Genomic DNA, 18,325 nt, shown 5'->3' on the forward strand with positions numbered 1-18,325 from the left:
AGAAGTGGATGCTCACAGTCATCTATTGGATGGAACACAGGGTCCCCAAATGAAGGAGCTAGAGAAAGTACTCAAGGAGTTGAAGGGGTCTGCAGCCCTATAGGAGGAACAACAATATGAATTAACCAGTACCCGCAGAGCTTGTGTCTCTAGCTGCATATGTAGCAGAGGATGGCCTAGTCATCCATCAATGGGAGGAGAGGCCCTTGGCCTTGTGAAGATTCTAGGCCCTGGTATAGGGAAAGCCAGGGGCAGGAATGCCAGGGGCAGTGGGTGGGTTGGGAAGCAGGGGGAGGGAGGAGGGTATAGGGGATTTTCAGAGAGGAAACTAGGAAAGGGGATAATATTTGAAATGTAAATGAAGAAAATATCTAATTAAAAAAGAAAAAAAGAAAAAGAAAAAAAAAGATACCAGTAGTTTCAAGATTCCCCAAACAATTAAATCTTACAGGCCAGTTCACACAGTGATGGGAACAAATGTTGGTCCCACATGGGAGTCATTACTCCACTGATGGAATCAAGGTCATCTCCAACCTTAAGTGTCTGAACAGGGCCCAGTGCAAACTAAAGTGACTTTGCAAGCAATAATGATTCCTGCTTTGCCAACAGAAGCTCCAAGCAGAAACAACCTAAATAATAAAATGCACAAATGAGCTTGATTGAGATTGCTTGACTATAGTTCTTGTCCCAGGCCTTTCTTCTCCTGTATAAGGGTGAAACTCTTGTTAGTCAGTAGTACAAGGTCTAATATCTTCCCAGTGTGGTCACACTGGAAATTTCTTTTCTTGCATCATTACCACTTGTGACAGGTGTTGGAATTTGGCCCAGAGGAGACTCAGGAACTCTGATAAGAAGCAGACATAGACATATAGTAATTTTTGATTAAACACTATCGTCAAAAAGTTTAGAAACCCAATAGCTACAAGAAACTGGAGATACTATGCAAATGTTATCTAATTCTCCCATCCCAGTTTGTACTAACAGAGTAATAGTTTCTAGAAAACAAAACAAACAAATAGTGACATGACACTCTTTCCCTTAGAAGTGCTTTAAAAATAACAGTAGTAATGGATCTTAAAAGATCTTGCAGGAAGTCATTGTTAAAAAAAAAATTAAAACAAAAAACAGTTTAAAAAAGATATTTTTTGAACTTCAAAATCTGTAATAGTTCATTTAATTTTTTAGGTGTTAAGCAGGGGGAAAATCCCTAGCAACTTTAAAAATTGTATGTTGTTAAATAATGTTTATTAATAACTATTATACATAATAATAGTGATATCTTCTTTTAAACCCTAGGCTTCATTCATGGTAAATAAGCATTCTAACATTGGGCTATATGGCCAGCCCTAGTGTATTGGTTTTAAAGACAACTGATGTTTCTTTTATTTAAACAGGTCTTGCTATGACTTTACTTACAGAAAACAGTAATTAGCAACAGGAAGATAAATATATGTAAGTGGAGTGTATGTGCTAACTATCTTTAAAAAAAAAGTTTGTCACTAATTCATTTTGATACATGTTAACTTATGGTATTCATACCATGCTACATCCTGAGGCTGATAGAAAAGTGTGACGGTTCTCAATGAGGGCTGTCTATCTGAGGGATTCTGACATCCAAGCCTCTTCCCAGAATTCCCTAAATCCTGGTGGCATGCCCAAGCATCTGGTTTTACAACCGCCCTTTGTGACTCCAAGTGCAATAAAAGTTGAGAACCACTGTACTGGGACAAGATTCCAAGGACACTCCATTTCTACTTGAGTCAAAATCCAGCCAGTTCAACGGGAACACAGAAAGAAGGGAACATACAGACAGTGTCAAGTTCCCAAATTGCCTCAGCACCTTGTGAGGGGCTGTCTGAGGCAAGGTAAGACTTCCTCATGATAAACTATGAGACACAAGTTAGAGCCCAGGAAGACAACTTCTGTCACAAATGCAGAGTAATGCAGACATAACTAAATAGCAGTACACACGCAGATTTCTTGAGAAATCTGGTCAACTTTAAGAGTTCTTTGCATCAACAGCATGACTTGGTTGCCAGAAAATAAACTTGGTCCAAGGCTATGTCAACAAATGCTTGCTCTCTAGACAAGGAAGAGCCCTCCTTTTCTGCATGCTTCGTTGGGGTATTTTAAGTATGGAGCCGTGTTCTGAACGGCGTACTTTATGAACATAAACTTAGCATGATGGATGAGGATAATTGGAACTGTCGGATTAAACTAAAAAGGAATCTTTCACTGGTAGGAAAAGTAGCCCTGGGAGAACGTGACAGATATTTCCAAATATCTGAGGGGCTAACATGTGGAATTTACATTAGACGAAGTAAGCAAAATACCAAAGTCAAAAGCAATGGGTAGTTGGAAGGAAGATTCAATGATGTCAGTCTTCCATAAAGGGAAGCACAGTCAAGGCAAGGGGCATTCACTGTTTGTTGAGGTATTTGCAAGGAGACCTCCAGATCATATTATTTGAATTACAAGGAAACATCTTTCCTCCAACTAAAATTTTGTGGCTTTTTAACATTAGTGCACTTAGTATAGCTTTTGAATAGACATGACCTTTCATGTATCTATGCTGTTGATGCAGCTTAAGTGGAACTTCTGCCATCTGCCCACCTGCCCAGGAAAGCAGATGCCATCAGCAGGAAGACAGCAGAGTCCCTAGGTGCTTTTCCAGAGAATAAATGCATCACTGCTGTTTGCTCTTTCAGCATATACATTGCCCCATTTCATTCTCTTTCTCTTGCAAATGGAAGGTATGTCTTGCAGATACAGTTTGGGTGTGTCTCTATCAATGTTCTTTAAGATTCTGGCCCATCTGTCCATCCGCTGGAACTTTAGGTCTTCCTGAAGATCACAAAGATCATAGCATGAATGACTTGCCCTGTATTCTGAGATGTCCCTCTTTGCATTCTTGCTTCATTTGTAACTCAGAAAACAGTGGAGGTGGTGGTGCTGGGAAGGGCACTATGGCCCCAAAGGTCTCTGCTATAATGATGACCTTTTTCTCTGAAGTGTTTTAGAACTCTCAGGCTGGTCCCAAACTTCTCAGGATAAAGAATGTCTGGAGAAGGATTTTACCACAAGGGGTTGCCAGGGCCAAAGCGTGCGTCTCCTACCCACTGTATCTGCTTCCCCCTCCCCATCTTTCTAGCAGCTGAGCTCAGTCATGTGGCCCCTAAAACTGGTCCTGCAGAGAGAGTCAAGTCCCCAGACCTGACTTGAGCCCCTGACCCCCCACCCCGGCACCCCAGCAGAGCCCAGAGAGAAGGGCAGAGAAAGGGAAAGCGAGGAGAGTGGATGGAGGTGGGGCTGGAGGAAAGCGTGGGGCTGGAGGGAGCAAGTTTCCGAGGGAAAGAGAGGGGAGGGCAGACTGGGCTCGGCACGCTCCCTCCCTCTTGCCGCTTTCTCTCACATAAGCGCAGGCAGAGGGCGCATCAGTCATGCCCTGCCCCTGCGCCCGCTGCCGCTGCCGCCACCGCCACCGCTCGGCCCCGCGCGCGCAGGAGGCTCGAGCGCCCGGGAGCTCGCGGGCCTCGCCGCCGCCGGGCGCCCCGCCGCCCTCCTCCCGCCCCCCGGCTCCGCCGCCACCACCGCCTTCTCCCGCGGCTCACGCGGCCCCGCTCCTTTCACTTCGGGCGAGGGGAGGGAGGAGGGGGACGAGGGACCCGAGGGCTCCTCGGGACGAGTGGAACATCGCGGGGTGACTGGGCTTAACCACCCCACCCCCTCTTCTTTGCAAAACGCCAAAAACAAAACCGCGATCGGCGGAGCCGGCGCCCTCGCTTCACCTCGCCGGCCGCCACCGAGGGCAGTTCGGATGTCCGGTTTCCTGTGAGGCTCGTACCTGACACCCGGGAGCCTCTCCCCGGTGCGGGCTGCCAGAGCCGAGGGCAAAAGTTGCGAGCCGCGGAGCCCCGGGAGACGCTCGCCAGGGGGGTCCCCGGGAGGAAACCACGGGACAGGGACGAGGAGCGGACCTCAGCCTCACGCCCCAGCCTGCGCCAGCCAACGGACCGGCCTCCCTGCTCCCGGTCCATCCACCATGCACTTGCTGTGCTTCTTGTCTCTGGCGTGTTCCCTGCTCGCCGCTGCGCTGATCCCCGGTCCGCGGGAGGCGCCCGCCACCGTCGCCGCCTTTGAGTCCGGACTGGGCTTCTCGGAAGCGGAGCCCGACGGGGGCGAGGTCAAGGTAGGTGCAAGGGACCCCGTCGGGTCGGGCTGAGGATCCGAGGCTCCCAAGTCCTGGACTGTGTGTGGGCTTGGTTTTACTGGGTGTACAGAGAACCTGCGGTGGAGTGTGTGTGCATAATTATTTATTTAACCTTTGGATCCAAAGTTAGAGATTGGTGCACGCTTGCTTGGAGCAAAGTTTCTCTTCTTCTTCTTTTTTTTTTTTCTCCCCCAGTGGAAAACTGTTACTAGAAAGGAAAGCAACTTGGAGGAGGGAAGGGCCCAAGAGGTGTTCAGTCACACAGATTCCTTCTCCTTCATAGTGGTCTCCTGCCAACAGGGGAGTTTGCACCCTGCCCCAGTGGCATGGGTCCAGAGAGAATTTCATTGCTGTAGGAAATGCTCTTTTCTTTTCCAGGCTGGTTTTGGACTCCAAAGAGCTTCTGGGGTGTGTGACCAGACAACGGAGTTTTATGCTTCTGGAGTTTGTATAGCTAGGGGCCCCAGTCTCTGTGAGCTAGTTTGGAAAAAGTTTGAGTAAATTTAGAAACTGGGCTTAAAGGTTTTGGATTTCAGAATTAACTTGAACTTGGTCAAATCCAAGATGTAACAGAAATTGGAATCTTTTAAACCATAGTCAAGTGAGACTTTTCCCCTAACTTTATCGATTCTGTTCCTAAACAGTGGCTATAAGATACTTAAAAAAAAAAAATCAAAGTATTGTTTTATTTTGTTTTAAAGAGAAATAGCGTCTTTCCTAAACACGTTAAGGGACTTTTGAAGACATTCCGATTCTCTGACTCAGTTATCTTATCTTGTGTACTTCTCACTTGAACCTTCTAAAGAATATGTTTATAACATCTTAAAGTTTATACTTGGCGTAATAGTTGGGATCTTGAACTCCTGAAAAAGTTTTGTGTTTAAGGCACTGCGAAGCCCCCTGGCTGGAAGCAGACTAAAGTGGTTTATAGTAGCTGACTGCAAGTGGGGGGCGGAGAAGGGGGTGTGTTACTCTCAACTTTCAGTTGACTTTATTGGTGAACATACACAGAATGTGCAGAGGTCAAATCACCTTCCCTGGAAAGGTTTGTCTGAGAAAAACTTTAATACGGACAAGACTAGGTTATAAGATACCAAGTTACCATGTGTCTACATTTGGTAAAAATACAAATACCAGATTTTGCAGTCCATTATGAGAACTGCAACGTTCAGCACACGCTTATTACTATAAGTACAATGATGAGAATATCCTCTTCTCTAAATGCCACAGAAGTAAAGCTCGGGACAGAATCGTACTTCCTGTAATTCGAGTCTTTGAATTTTGCCAGACCTATTCACTTTCTGCCTCTGCAAATTCAAACTGACATACTTGTGACTTAGTCAGACAACATCACCATCACCTATGATAACTAGGCTTTGATTTACAGTACGAAAGTGTGACGCATTGACTTAAATGAGAAGCATTTCCAGATAAGCCAATAGTTTATTCAAGGAGTCTGTCACGTCTGGGTCAATCCCAAATGACTGTATCAGAGCATAGATGTTTGTATGAGCTCAATTGTGTGTTCCAGGAGGTAGAAAGTTGTAGGATAAAATCAAGCTTTTTCATTTTTCATCTTCAAAGGATCTTCTCATTTGTAGGTCATTAAACATCTTATTTTCTCTGAAAATTTTGTTTGCAAAAGTTTCTTTTCTTATTTAACCATTTTTTAAATATTGTCTGTTGAATAAGAACTGATATTTGGTATGTAATGACTTTTTTTTAATCTATCAGAGGAAACATAATTTTGTATGTTTGAATTTCATGAGCAGTATACTTCTGCTTACTGAGCCTTTCCCTAGTGGGCAAGTAGAACTTTTGACAGCTTGTTTTACTGCTGCCTTCAGGGAAACTGTATCCTTGCTGTGAAACTTGCACCCAGTGACCCAAACCTTGGTGTGAAGACTCCATGTCTCTCCCTAGTGGCCTTTCAAGGCACCTCAATTAGCAAATACTGGAGAACCGGAGGGAAACCAGTTAATTTCCCAGGAACAACTTAAATCCTAAGAAAGTATTTGACAAAATTCATACAGGATGTCAATTATACATAGAATTAACTCACACAAAATTTTGTTAAATAATAAAACCCATGTAGCAATTTAAAATTCACAATATAGGAAAGCCAATATGGTCTAAAGCTCAGCATCCAATCTTCTTTGTGGTACCCATGGCCACCCAGATAATTGGAACTGAATTTAGTAGGTTCCCCTTTCTATTCTTTTCTTCATGTCTGTATGATTTAATGAAAAGTCCTAAAATGCTTTCTGAAGGATGTTAAAGTAAACAACTCAGGGTCGAAAACTAAGGCAAACGTATGATGTGGCCATAAGAAGAAACATTCAAAACTTGTTATCAAACTAATGACAACTGATGATCTCAGAAAGAACACCTGATTGCCATATCTAATAATTTTTAATCTCAGTTTGGGTAGAGCATACTCTGCTTGTTCGGAGATGAAGAAATTAATTTTACAAAAGACATTGGCTTATGACAAAAAATAAATCAGAAGGAAGACATACCTCAAAAAGACTACAATTATCAAACAGTTTTGCTTTTTACTGAAAATAGTTTTTTTTTTCCCTCACATAATATATCCTGACTCCAGTTTCCCCTCCCGCTACTCCTTCCAGCTCCTCGCACTTCCACTTTCTGTCTGTTATTAGAAAGCAAACAGGCTTCTGTGGGAATAATAATAAAATGGAATATAATAAGGCAAAACAAGAACTAACACATTGGAATTGGAAAACAAAGCAAACAAATAAACAAATAAATGGAGGGAAGGAGCCCAAAAGAAGGCACAAGAAACAGTTTAAAATGAATAAGTGACATTATGTAACAAGGAAACTACAAAGTAAGTTTGTGGTCTGTTAGCCATGTACTGCTGGGCATGCAGCGCACCCTTAAGAGTCCTTTGTTCATTCTGGGTTTGGGGTAGGGTCATGTGTACATTTCTCCTTTCAGCTCTCAAACCTCCTCTAGTGCAGGCTCTCTGGGTACAGTTTCACTCTCTGTGAGTTTATATGTTTTGTTCACATTGATTTAGAGGGTTTTGTTCCTTGGGGATCCTCCATCTGGTCTGGTTCTTACACTCTTTCAACCTCTTCTGTAGGATTCCCTAAGACCTGAGATGAGGGTTTTGATGGAGATATCCCATTTAATGGCTGCAAGTTTCAAGGTCTCTTTCTCTTTGCATAGAATCTGGCTATTAGTGTCTGCACTTGTTCTAGTCTGTGGCAGAAGGAAGCTCCTCTGATGATTGCTGAGCAAGGCACTGATCATATTTGTCTTCCTGCATAGCTATAAAACGTTTAAAACACAGTATTGTTTTTCCTTTGAGAATTTTATTTATGTATGCATCATAGTTTGCTTATATCCATCCTCTACTCTGCCTTTCCAACTCCTTCCAGAACTCTCTTTCCCAAATTTCATGCTTTCATAATTTGTTCTTGAAGGAGTATGTTATACAAAATACCTATGTCTTTACATATTTTGGCTTACAGTTGTCTTTATCCACCTTTAAATAAATCTCTGTGTTTTAAATTTTTTTTCTTTTAAGATTTATTTATTTATTATATTTATGTACACTGTGACTGTCTTCAGATACTCCAGAAGAAAGAGTCAGATCTCATTACAGATTGTTTTGCGCCACCATGTGGTTGCTGGGATTTGAACTCAGGACCTTCAGAAGTGCAGTCAGTGCTCTTAACCACTGAGTCATCTCTCCAGCCCCATTTATGTGTGTTTTACTTTGTTATTTACAGTGTCAACTAAATCAATGACAGTGTTCTTCAAAGTACCATATGTGTGCCTACACCAGAATGCCCTGGAGGACTCTGTTTTCTCTTTTAACCTGATACCAAATAAATTTGAGCTTTGGTTAAAAAGATACAGTTGAACTAATATCTTGAGTAATTTCTCTTCACAGTAAAAGTACTGGATGGTGCATATGAACGACTAAGTTCATTAGTTTTTACATAGTCTTCATGTTATTGATCAGCTTGTGAAGTATCATGTCATGCAGAGGTCATCTTGAAAGACCTTGAAAGACATGCCAGTTTCTGTTTTTTTGTTTTGTTTTTTTGGGGTGTGGTTACCATTAAACTGAAAAAGTCAAGATAATTTATTATCTATTATTATGAAATTGGCATTAAGCCATTTTGTATGCTTTGAAATTTGCGAGAGACTCATCAATGTGTCTATTTGATCTGGGAGCTTCGACTTGAGAGAGGAGCCTGAGTTGTAATTCAAAGTCGTTTTTAATAGATGAATTCATCTAAACCAGAACTTTGCATGTTCTTAGGATATGGTAGGGTCATGAGAAGGCAAATAGAACAGTTTGGAGCTGGAGCAGGGGACAAGGGGGGTGGGGGGGTGTTACACAGACAACAGTGAGTTCTCCTAAGTTCAAAGATGATTAGATAGCTAAAATTCTGAGGACCAGCCAGCTTCTAGGGTTTCAACTAAACTCTGAGTCATGGGAGAGGGATTATTTATGATCTGAACAACAACAACAACAAATATAAGCATAAGATTGGATAGACATCATAAAGACTTTTACTGGGAGGTGGTCTACTTAAGAAGCAAAACAATTATACTGATGGAGTCTCGTGCATAGTCCCAGCAGGACAGAGACAGAGGGAAAAGATGGAGGAGCTGTCCCAGAGGATAGAGCCATCAGTCTGGTGATTGGTTACTGTGAAAGTTTGATTATGATAGATTAACCCTGGCCTTTAGTCATAGAGCAATATTCTTGTAGAATTAGGCTATTTTACAGAACAGGATGAGTAGTAGTGTGATTCCATAGACCACTTAGGACACTATTAGGAATAAGACATATTTGCAAAAGCAAAATAAATCTCCTTCAGAGTTAGCCCATATAACAACAGTTCTCATGATTCCTAATGCTGTGACCCTTTAATACATTTCCTCACGTTATGGTGACTCCAACCATAAAATTCTTTCACTGCTGCTTTATAACGACAATGTTGCTACTGTTATGAATCATAATGAAAATATCTGAGATGCAGTCCTCAATGCGTTGGTGAGCCGCAGGTTGAGAACCTCTGCCTTAAAGGGACATAATTGTTTAGGGTCAGTAAGACTTAAGGCTTGCAATAAACTTGTTACTATAGTTCCTATGAAGGATTAAGAATATGGTATATTGGTCAGTATTCAGCATACAAAAATGTAATTTTGTTCAATTAACATAGAGGAAATATATAGAGGAAGTGCACCATCATTTAGTTGGAGCTTTGTCTCTATTTTTGTGCTTTACTATCTATTCTTCTTGGTAGGAAGTAGCTCCACCCCCTCGCCCCCCCCAAACTCTTCCACAACACCACAATTCTAAGATTAGAAATAAGAGTCTTTTAATCTCTCATTATTCCATCCCACATTCCACATCAATTTCTGTTAGGAGTTTAGTGTTTGACCTCCTAGGAATCCACTCTGAGAAGGGCAGAGATTTGCTTAAGGGAAGGGTTGGGTCCAGGTTCCCTCTTCTGAATTTAGCTGATAGTTAAGGACAGTCATACAGTTTGTAGAGCTTTTTTCTCCTCAGAGTATATTATTAAGTGTTTTGATTTGTTTTTCTCATTCTTGCTTTAGGTTTTTTTTTCCATTCATCTGTATGGTGCTCTGTTTATTGTTCTAAAGGTGATAGGACCTGGGAGAATGGTGCCAATAGGGAGGCCCACTAATGTCTTATAAAATGGTTGACTTTCCTCAGAGCATCTCACAGTGTATACTCTGAGGGTTAAGAGTGTCACATGTGTAAAGTGTACAATCATATGGGCAAGTGGAACATGGCAGGCAAGCTGCACATGGTATAACCACGTTTTAGTATAGAGGCATCCAGTTGTAACGAATACTCTGAAGCAAACTCATTCCTAAACACCCCACCTGGCAGGGGTTGGGGGAGGCGCACACACAAAAACCCATTCCAAGAACAATTCCTTATTTTTGAAGAAGCTAAGGTCACAATATTCTTGCCTTGTCACAAGACAAGAAAACTTGTGAGTTTTCTCACAAGTACTAGGAAATCTCACAAGACTCCACTCTTGGTCCGTGTTCTGACAATGCTGGATACATACACACAGAGCCGGATACATACACACAGAGCCAGATACATATGCACAGAGCCGGATTTATACACATAAAGCTCAACTTTACCCTTCTTTGGCTTTCACTTCTTTGTATTTCTTCTCAATTATTATTTCCTGAGTGATAATAAATCCTCACATCACACCATTGAGATTGTTTTAGGACACAGTTAATTACTGACTGCAGTGACCCCTTGGTAGGTCTATCATTTTTATTCCTATCCTACATGGATCTGAGAAGGTTTAGGGTGGTAGGTTTGGGGGATTTGGCTCTTGAGATGGAGATATAGTCACTTAGCAAGCTGAATGCTTCACTCAAGGGTGACTGAGTTGTTGAGAACCTGGTGCCTGGCATGTTGGGGACTGGAACTTCTTGCCCTGCCAGCTTAAGTCCTGCCTTAGCTGCTATACATTTACGCTGTCCTCCGGTTATCAACTGCTCCTTACATATTGAGAGTAAGAGTGACCACCAGTGGTCTTCAACACCCCGAGAACTTTTGTACACACTTAGCATTGATCTGTTCTCATAATCTGATGTCGTTGTGCTTTTCTCTTCATCTCTATAGATAGCTGTCATGTTACATTAAAAAAAGATAAACATAAGGCACGAAGTAGATAGCCAGGAAAAATAGCAGTACCTTAATGTTGAGGAATGGGGTGGTGGCTGTCTTGTGTGTGTGTGTGGGTCTCCTATGTATTTTGATCATATTATTTTAAAGAACTTGGGATTCTCGGTGTCCTCCATACCCTTTGACTCTTACACCCTTTCTGCCTTCTCATCCACAAGTAGACTCTGCTGAGCCTGGCTTATTATGTTCATACTCTGGTTCAAAGTCAGATCTTTATACCTGGGCATCAGCCACTTTACTGACAGTCAGCCCCCCTTCTCAAGAATAGTCTGTTTTTGCAGTTTTAATTTTCCTTTCTATAAAAAAGGGAACCTTTGCAACACCTTCTGTGTTTAGGAAGGATGCATGTTCTTATCTCCTTTCAGAATCTACAATTCTCCTGCTCATTGCAGCAATATGCAACAATGCAGAGAACTTGTTCCAACCATCAACTATTCACACTTACTTATGAATGAACATGAACTTTATTCTGGCCTTTATGGTTTGCTGCACTTGGACTAAAAATTGGTCAGGTGGTCACAGTTTGTTTGTCTGCCGGCTGGCTTGCCTGTCTGTCTATTTGTCTATCTGGGTCAGGGTTTATGGAGCCTAGGATGTCCTGGAACTCTATTCATTCTGGGATGACCATGAACTATCTTTTACCTCTTGAGTGATGGGATTACAGGCCTTTCCCACAATGTCTGCTATATAAGTGTTCTGACTTACAGGTATATTGAAAGAACAAGTGCTTAGCCAGAATCCTTGCAAAAGAGTTCCAATAGATTTTCTTTCTTTTTCTTTTCTTTTTTCCCTTTTCTTTCTTTGTTTCTTTCTTTTTTTTTTTTTGGAAAACTGTAATATTTTTGTTTTGTTTTGTGGGGAAAAAACCCCAAACCAACAACAAACAGCTTTACATGTCAAATGAACCTTCCCCAGTAAGAGCGTCCAGAAAAAACAAATGTTGGTTGGCAAGAACCACATCCCTTCTCCACTGTCTGGACATGTGTACTGTCATCTTTCAAAGACTGCCTTGCTGTTGGAGGAAACTCATTCTTATTATTAGGGGGGCTGACCTTTTGCTATATATGTGCAGGTTCAAGTTTGTGTAAGTTGGTAGTTAAGAAATCTTTGATTTTTCAAGTTAGAAAAAAAATGAATAGTGCAAACAACGTTGAATAAAAAGGAGTGCTAATGGATTTGATTTGTATTGAAATTCTAAAGTTTACAACAAATGCTTTAGGTTTGTATCTGCCTCTCCAATGTAAATGTTCAGTTCCTATACTTCATGTACTAATGAAAACAGTGATTGTTGAATTACTTGGTTTTATTGGGAATTCATGGCAAAATGTGTCTTAAAATACTTTTTTTTCTTGCCGGATGAATTCTCATGTTTCTAGTGTGGACACTGTCCTGGTAGCTTTTGGAGGTAGGATTTGTATCATCTACAGGTTTTTAGTAGACTTTATTTTGATATTTATTTTATCTTAAATCTTAATTTCCAAATGATTTTTTTCCCTTTCACGTAAAGTTTATGGTCTGGGTCTTACATGGCGAAAAGTCCATTCAAGCTTGCTTTTCCTCTGCTGCCGAAGCCCTGTACCTTGCTTTGAACTCGGGAAAAAAGTGCCTAGAAGTCATCATCATCATTTGAAACTTGTTGCAGTCTCATAACAGCCAAAAGCAGAACTGCCTGGATAGAGATTTAAGCCAGGCAAAGGGGTATGGGCTCTGTGGTACTTCCTGAATCCTTATCATGGTTAACCACACTCACTCACACCCTGCCAGTGGTCCACACTCCCTGTAGGACAGCACAGGTTAGCTTCTTTGCAAATAAGGAAAACAACAAAGTGCCTCACTATATCACTGAACTTAAAGAGTCTATATGTAGATAAGTGACTGAGAAAAGGATGTATCAGCACTATTACTGACATATGCTTAGCTTTCAATGATATAATAGTTTGGCTTCATGATTAGGGGAGAAAAATCAAAGCTAAGATTATGTCATGGGGATATGAAATAGCTCTGGTTATCTAGACACTAAAAACAAACTTATTGCATATTATGTATGATAAATTATCCTAAAACGTTATGGATGTAGAGTATTAATTGTTTAGACTAAAGCCACACATGTAATGCTTAGAACATGATTTTGTCTGTGCTGAGTGCCTGGTTTTGTTGTTGTTGTTGTTTGTTTTTCCTGTACTTGGAAGTGAAATGACAGCCTTGGCCACAGAAACAAAGCCAAGAAACCAAGATGATATTATCTGCTTCACCTAAAGTGATTCTTACTGGGATCTTTTGGATAGAAGTACACTGCTCCACATAGAAAGAGTATTATACCATATAATTTCAAAAAAGCTCAGCTTAAAAATATAGAAAGTAAATCTGTTTAGTAAAGAAATCTGTACACTCAGGAGGCAAGAGAGAAAGAAGCCAAATCTGAAGCCAGTGTGAGCTTCACTGTATGCCCCTATTTTAAGGACAAAAGAAATCCAAAAAAATTCTTTAGTAAAACAGGCTAATTTTAAATATACTAATATGATACTTCAATATGTACACATAAAATCCTAATGAAGTTACCACATATGCTGATAAGTGTTGCAAATCTAAAATTAAATCAGTGCATATTGCCTAAAATTTTAAAGTGCATTTTCATCAAAGAAAATTGAAGAAAACTTGGTGAAACTTACATGCAGAATTTAAACTTCTGTGGATTTTCTTAGAAAAGTGAGTTTTATTTGCTTCGCTGGGACTGCCTTCCTGAATGCCAACTAGCACAGGTTGGACCTTCCTGCCGCTGAATTTTAGATGACTAATGGCACTGAAACTTCTTTTAAAAGTCGGGTTTACCTCAGTGACTCTAAATGTACTCAAAATACCATACTTGGTTTCATTTTGATGGATCTATTCAGTTGCCAGTCAATACTATGAACTGCATAATTCCCATATGTCCACCGTGTGGTATGGGGCATTGAGGCATGTGAGTGCTCAGGAAAAAAACAATGAAAAATAAAAGACATCAATTGGTTTTCTAAGTCAATTGACCAGCCATGAAAGCCTATATATGTAACATGATACAGAATAAGCAGGTTATATTATGTATTTAAGAAGGCATACACACACACACACACACACACACACACACACACATGTATCAACAATTAAGAATAAAGAGGCCATGCAATATAAGAGGAATGTGCATGTCTAAGCTCTAGATATGGTCTTGAATCTAGTTATTTTATGAGGATCCTCGTACAGATGTTCATTGGAGTATTTTAGGTCTTTTTAATCAGATATCAATCATACTTCTAAACAAAACACAGTAGCTACTCTATAATATAAGTGAATGTACGAATGTACACATTGACAACATATTATGCATATATGTGTGTCTATATATACACTGGTTTCATATTCTTAAAAAATAATTTTGGATTTTAATGCCAAGATTAAAATATCTCCTAAGCATACACATAAGCACTTATGTAGATATTTCACAGCATTCAGACTTAAGAGTTTTCATAAAATAACTTTGCACAGTGATTTTTTTGTTGTTATTTACATACTGTTTTTATTTTTTTAAAATGCTGCTGTGCTTTATTTTATTTTATTTTGTTTTACTTTTGGGGGCAAATCAGGGTGAAATAGCATTCTTCTACATAATGAGAAAAATTTCAAGACTGTGATGGTATCTTGGAGTCCAGCTTGCTAAAGTACTAGAAAAGGCTGAGAACAGAATGAAGTCAAACAATTGAGTGTGCACATAAACGAACCACGTGGAGGCCAACAGCACATCTCTCCCACGGGAACTGTCGAGCCATCCAGGAAGCCACTTATCTGCTTTCTCAGACAAGTAGTGTGAACTGTTTACAGCCTTTTTCAAAAATGGCAAACATAGTTGTGTTGGTAGCAGTCCTATCTGTATCCTTTCACCAGGAAAAGGACTCCTTTTCTCTCTTCTCTGTTTACACTTCAGTCAAGTCTATCCCTATTTCCATGTCCCCTTGAACAAAACAGAGTAGACAGAGATTGACAATTTAAATCAGACTGGATCTTAAGTAAAATGTCTTGATTTTCTTTTAACTTTGAGTGGCCACACAGCTGCCTTGTGTCCCATAATTGAATTCCTATAATCTGTAAAATGCCTTGCTATTTCCGCTAGCTCAAAACGTTTCTTGGAAGTAGCCAGTTAATATCAAATACCAGATGTGGGTCTGTTTGAAACCACCATAGTTTACTTTACTACAGTATTATTGCCTAAATGGAATATTTTTCATTCTTTTTCTCTAGTTGTGTCTGTTGTGTGTATTTAGTTACTTTATTCTTTTTAAAGTCCTCTTCCAAGTTTATGTTTTGAAAAATGAACACTTATTTAGATTCATGTTTGCGTATAGGTCATCACATTAATGGCATCCCAGGAAAACACACTAATCCCTTTGTCTTGGAGCCAAACTTTAGTTTTGAGAGGACAATGATTCATTGTTTGTTCCCTTTGAGTCTCCTGACTTTCTTTTATTTTTTTGGTGTTTATCCATGCCAAACTAGAAATTTAGGCCAAAATTATTCATGAGTCATTACTGTTACACTTAACACAGGGCATCTGAAGCCGCTTTAGATATACACATTAAGCCAATAATGAAGTCATAGATTAATGTAAGACTTTCCCTTCTCAAAACTGCTAGCAATGATACTTGGTGTGTTGGAGACAACTTCTAATTTAGAGAAATACACTTTTGTGGTGTATCTAACATGAGTATATTATCATTCTGTTACCGATACATGGTGCAACATGACAATGAGCTACAGACAAGAAACTTAAGTGTGATTGCTTAGTTTCAAGCTAATTTGAGTCTTCAAATTCTTTTACAGTTGTCTTAGGTACTTTTCTGTTGCTATGACAAACTCCATGACCAAGGCGACTTATAAAAGAAAACACTTAATTTGGTTTAAAGTTTCAGAAGATTAGAATCCATGATGATGGAGTACAGGAATTACTGAGAGCTTACATCTTGATCACAACCAGTAGGCAGAGATAGACACTGGACATGGCCAGAGGCTTTGGAAACCTTAAAGCCTACTGTAGTAGCCCATCACCTCCAACAAGGTCACATCTCATAATTCTTCACAGAGAGTTTCCCCAAGGAGGGATCAGTTATTCAAATATCTGAGCCTATGGAGGCCATTCTCATTCAAAGCTCCACCACAGTCATAAAGGTTAAGTGAAGTTTCTGTGACCAACACATTTTCCACTGAAGTGACTTGGTTTTGACCAATCTGCCCCCTCTTCCTTTGTTCCCGTGATTTCTTCCTATATGCTTATGGTTTGCTTACTGGCCTGTAGGGAATACCATTGGGAAATGGTGAAAACTTTTGAACTAGGAGTCTAATGAAAATGAATTAAGTTAGGTTATTAAGGCCATTCCCTTGTAGATGAATTTCCCCCATCCTTGGCATTCAGTTCTCCATGAAGTTAGTGTTCTCTACTACACAGCATTATCTTCTGTTTTGCCACAGGCCAAATTGACAGAGCCAAGAGCTCATGTGCTGAAACCTGAAGACCATGTGTCTAAATACATCTTTTCTATGTAAAAGGTGTAGGTTAAATAGTTGTTAGAGTGATAGGAAGCTGACTCACACAAGGACATGCTTCAGAGGCTCTTCAGTCCTCCTTTAGCTGACAATATCTGAGATTCAGTTATGTCTCTTCTGTGTCATTTTTCATATTGTGTAGGTACTTGTGACAGGGTTTTCATGACACCACTGAGAACTGTGTGTACTGTGGTGAGTCTTTGCTTCACGTGTCTCAATTAGTAGCCACACTTCTTTTTGGGTTGGACAGCTTCCTCTTCATAGGATCATATTAAACCAGTAAATTAAGCAAATGAATGAATATAATTTAGTTTTCAATGAAAATTAAAATACCTTACCAACTAAAGCTTTTATGCACTCAAATTGTATTTTTGATATTGAATTGAGCTATACAGATACTGTATTTATTGTGCCTATTATGCATAAAAAGTTGATTTTTGCTTAGTGAATGGAATTGGTGAGTTTTAATAGACAGCTCAATACAATGAGTAGTGGCCAATATCCAGTAATCTGAATTTTAATGAGTTCACAAAAGGGTACACATGCTTAAAAATCCTTAATTCTTAATAAAAAGTCATCTAGATTTTTTAAGTGTGGATTTCAGTATGGTGACTATGGATTTCACAATGACCTATCTGTGTCTGAAGCTGTGTGGTTTTACTTTAGAACACTGAAATACTATTTTCTGTAAAAGTTTAAGTTCATTCTTTACAGAAGTGTTTGTCTAAGATGAAGCTTTTAATTGATTTTTCTGCAAGGACTTTGCTACTCTCTGGGTTCTTCACCCCCCCCCCCCTTTTTTTTTTTTTGCTATAGGTTGTCTTTTCCTATGTGCAGTAGGAAAAAAGTATGTCTTAATGCCTGGATCATTGTATGAAGGTCATATTGACTTCTAACTTAGAGCATATTATTTGACTGTAAAGCAAAGTATCCTATTGAACAATCTTTTCCTTGATATTCAAAGGTATAGAAACTGTTATAAATCAAAATATCAGACACAAAGAAGTCTTCTTTATAGTACATTCCAATGTTTCTTTTTGTTTGTTTGGTTTTTTTTTTTTAAATATTTATTTATTTATTTATTATATGTAAGTACACTGTAGCTGTCTTCAGACACACCAGAAAAGGGCACCAGATCTTGTTAAGGATGGTTGTGAGCCACCATGTGGTTGCTGGGATTTGAACTCAGGACCTTTAGAAGAGCAGTCAGTGCTCTTAACCGCTGAGCCATCTCACCAGCCTGGTTTTTTTTTTTGTTTTTTGTTTTTTTGTTTTCCTAAGATTTATTTATTATATGTAAGTACACTGTAGCTGTCTTCAGACACTCCAGAAGAGGGCGCCAGATCTCATTACAGATGGTTGTGAGCTACCATGTGGTTGCTGGGGTTTGAACTCTGGACCTTCGGAAGAGCACTTGGGTGCTCTTACCCACTGAGCCATCTCACCAGCCCCCCAATGTTTCTTTTAATGTTTCATTTAATTCTAGTGTACTATTTTGTGATTAACTATTTTAAGTAGGCTTCAAGTTATTTTAAAATAACTGAAGGGGGAGGTTCAGATATTGCAGGTATACACAGACCACATTATACATGTGGAGGTCAGAGGACATCTTTGGGAGTCAGTTCTTATTTCCTAGCCTTTTGTGTCACAATTATTCTTGTATCTACTGTTCAGTATACGCCACACTAGCATCTAGTTAAGCATGGAGTCCATTCTCCTGTCTCTAACTTCCGTTTCTCCAAACTTGAAAGCTCTGGAATTAGAGATTCAAGTCAGCAAGTCATCCCATCACCCCATCAAGCGATTTTTTTTTTTTT

General features: G+C 39.9%; 1 protein-coding gene across 1 annotated transcript in view; it reads left to right on the forward strand.

The window, feature by feature from the left end:
- Positions 1-3,584: 3,584 nt before the first annotated feature.
- Positions 3,585-18,325, forward strand: part of Vegfc (vascular endothelial growth factor C) — a 99,347-nt gene continuing 84,606 nt past the window's right edge. The window contains exon 1 of the mRNA XM_021170241.2: positions 3,585-4,189. Within this exon, the coding sequence (XP_021025900.1) occupies positions 4,043-4,189 (147 nt within the window). The 5' untranslated portion in view covers positions 3,585-4,042. The remainder of the gene's footprint in view (positions 4,190-18,325) is intronic.

This window comes from Mus caroli, chromosome 8 (genome assembly GCF_900094665.2).
Source record: "Mus caroli chromosome 8, CAROLI_EIJ_v1.1, whole genome shotgun sequence".
NCBI classification, from domain to species: domain Eukaryota; kingdom Metazoa; phylum Chordata; class Mammalia; order Rodentia; family Muridae; genus Mus; species Mus caroli.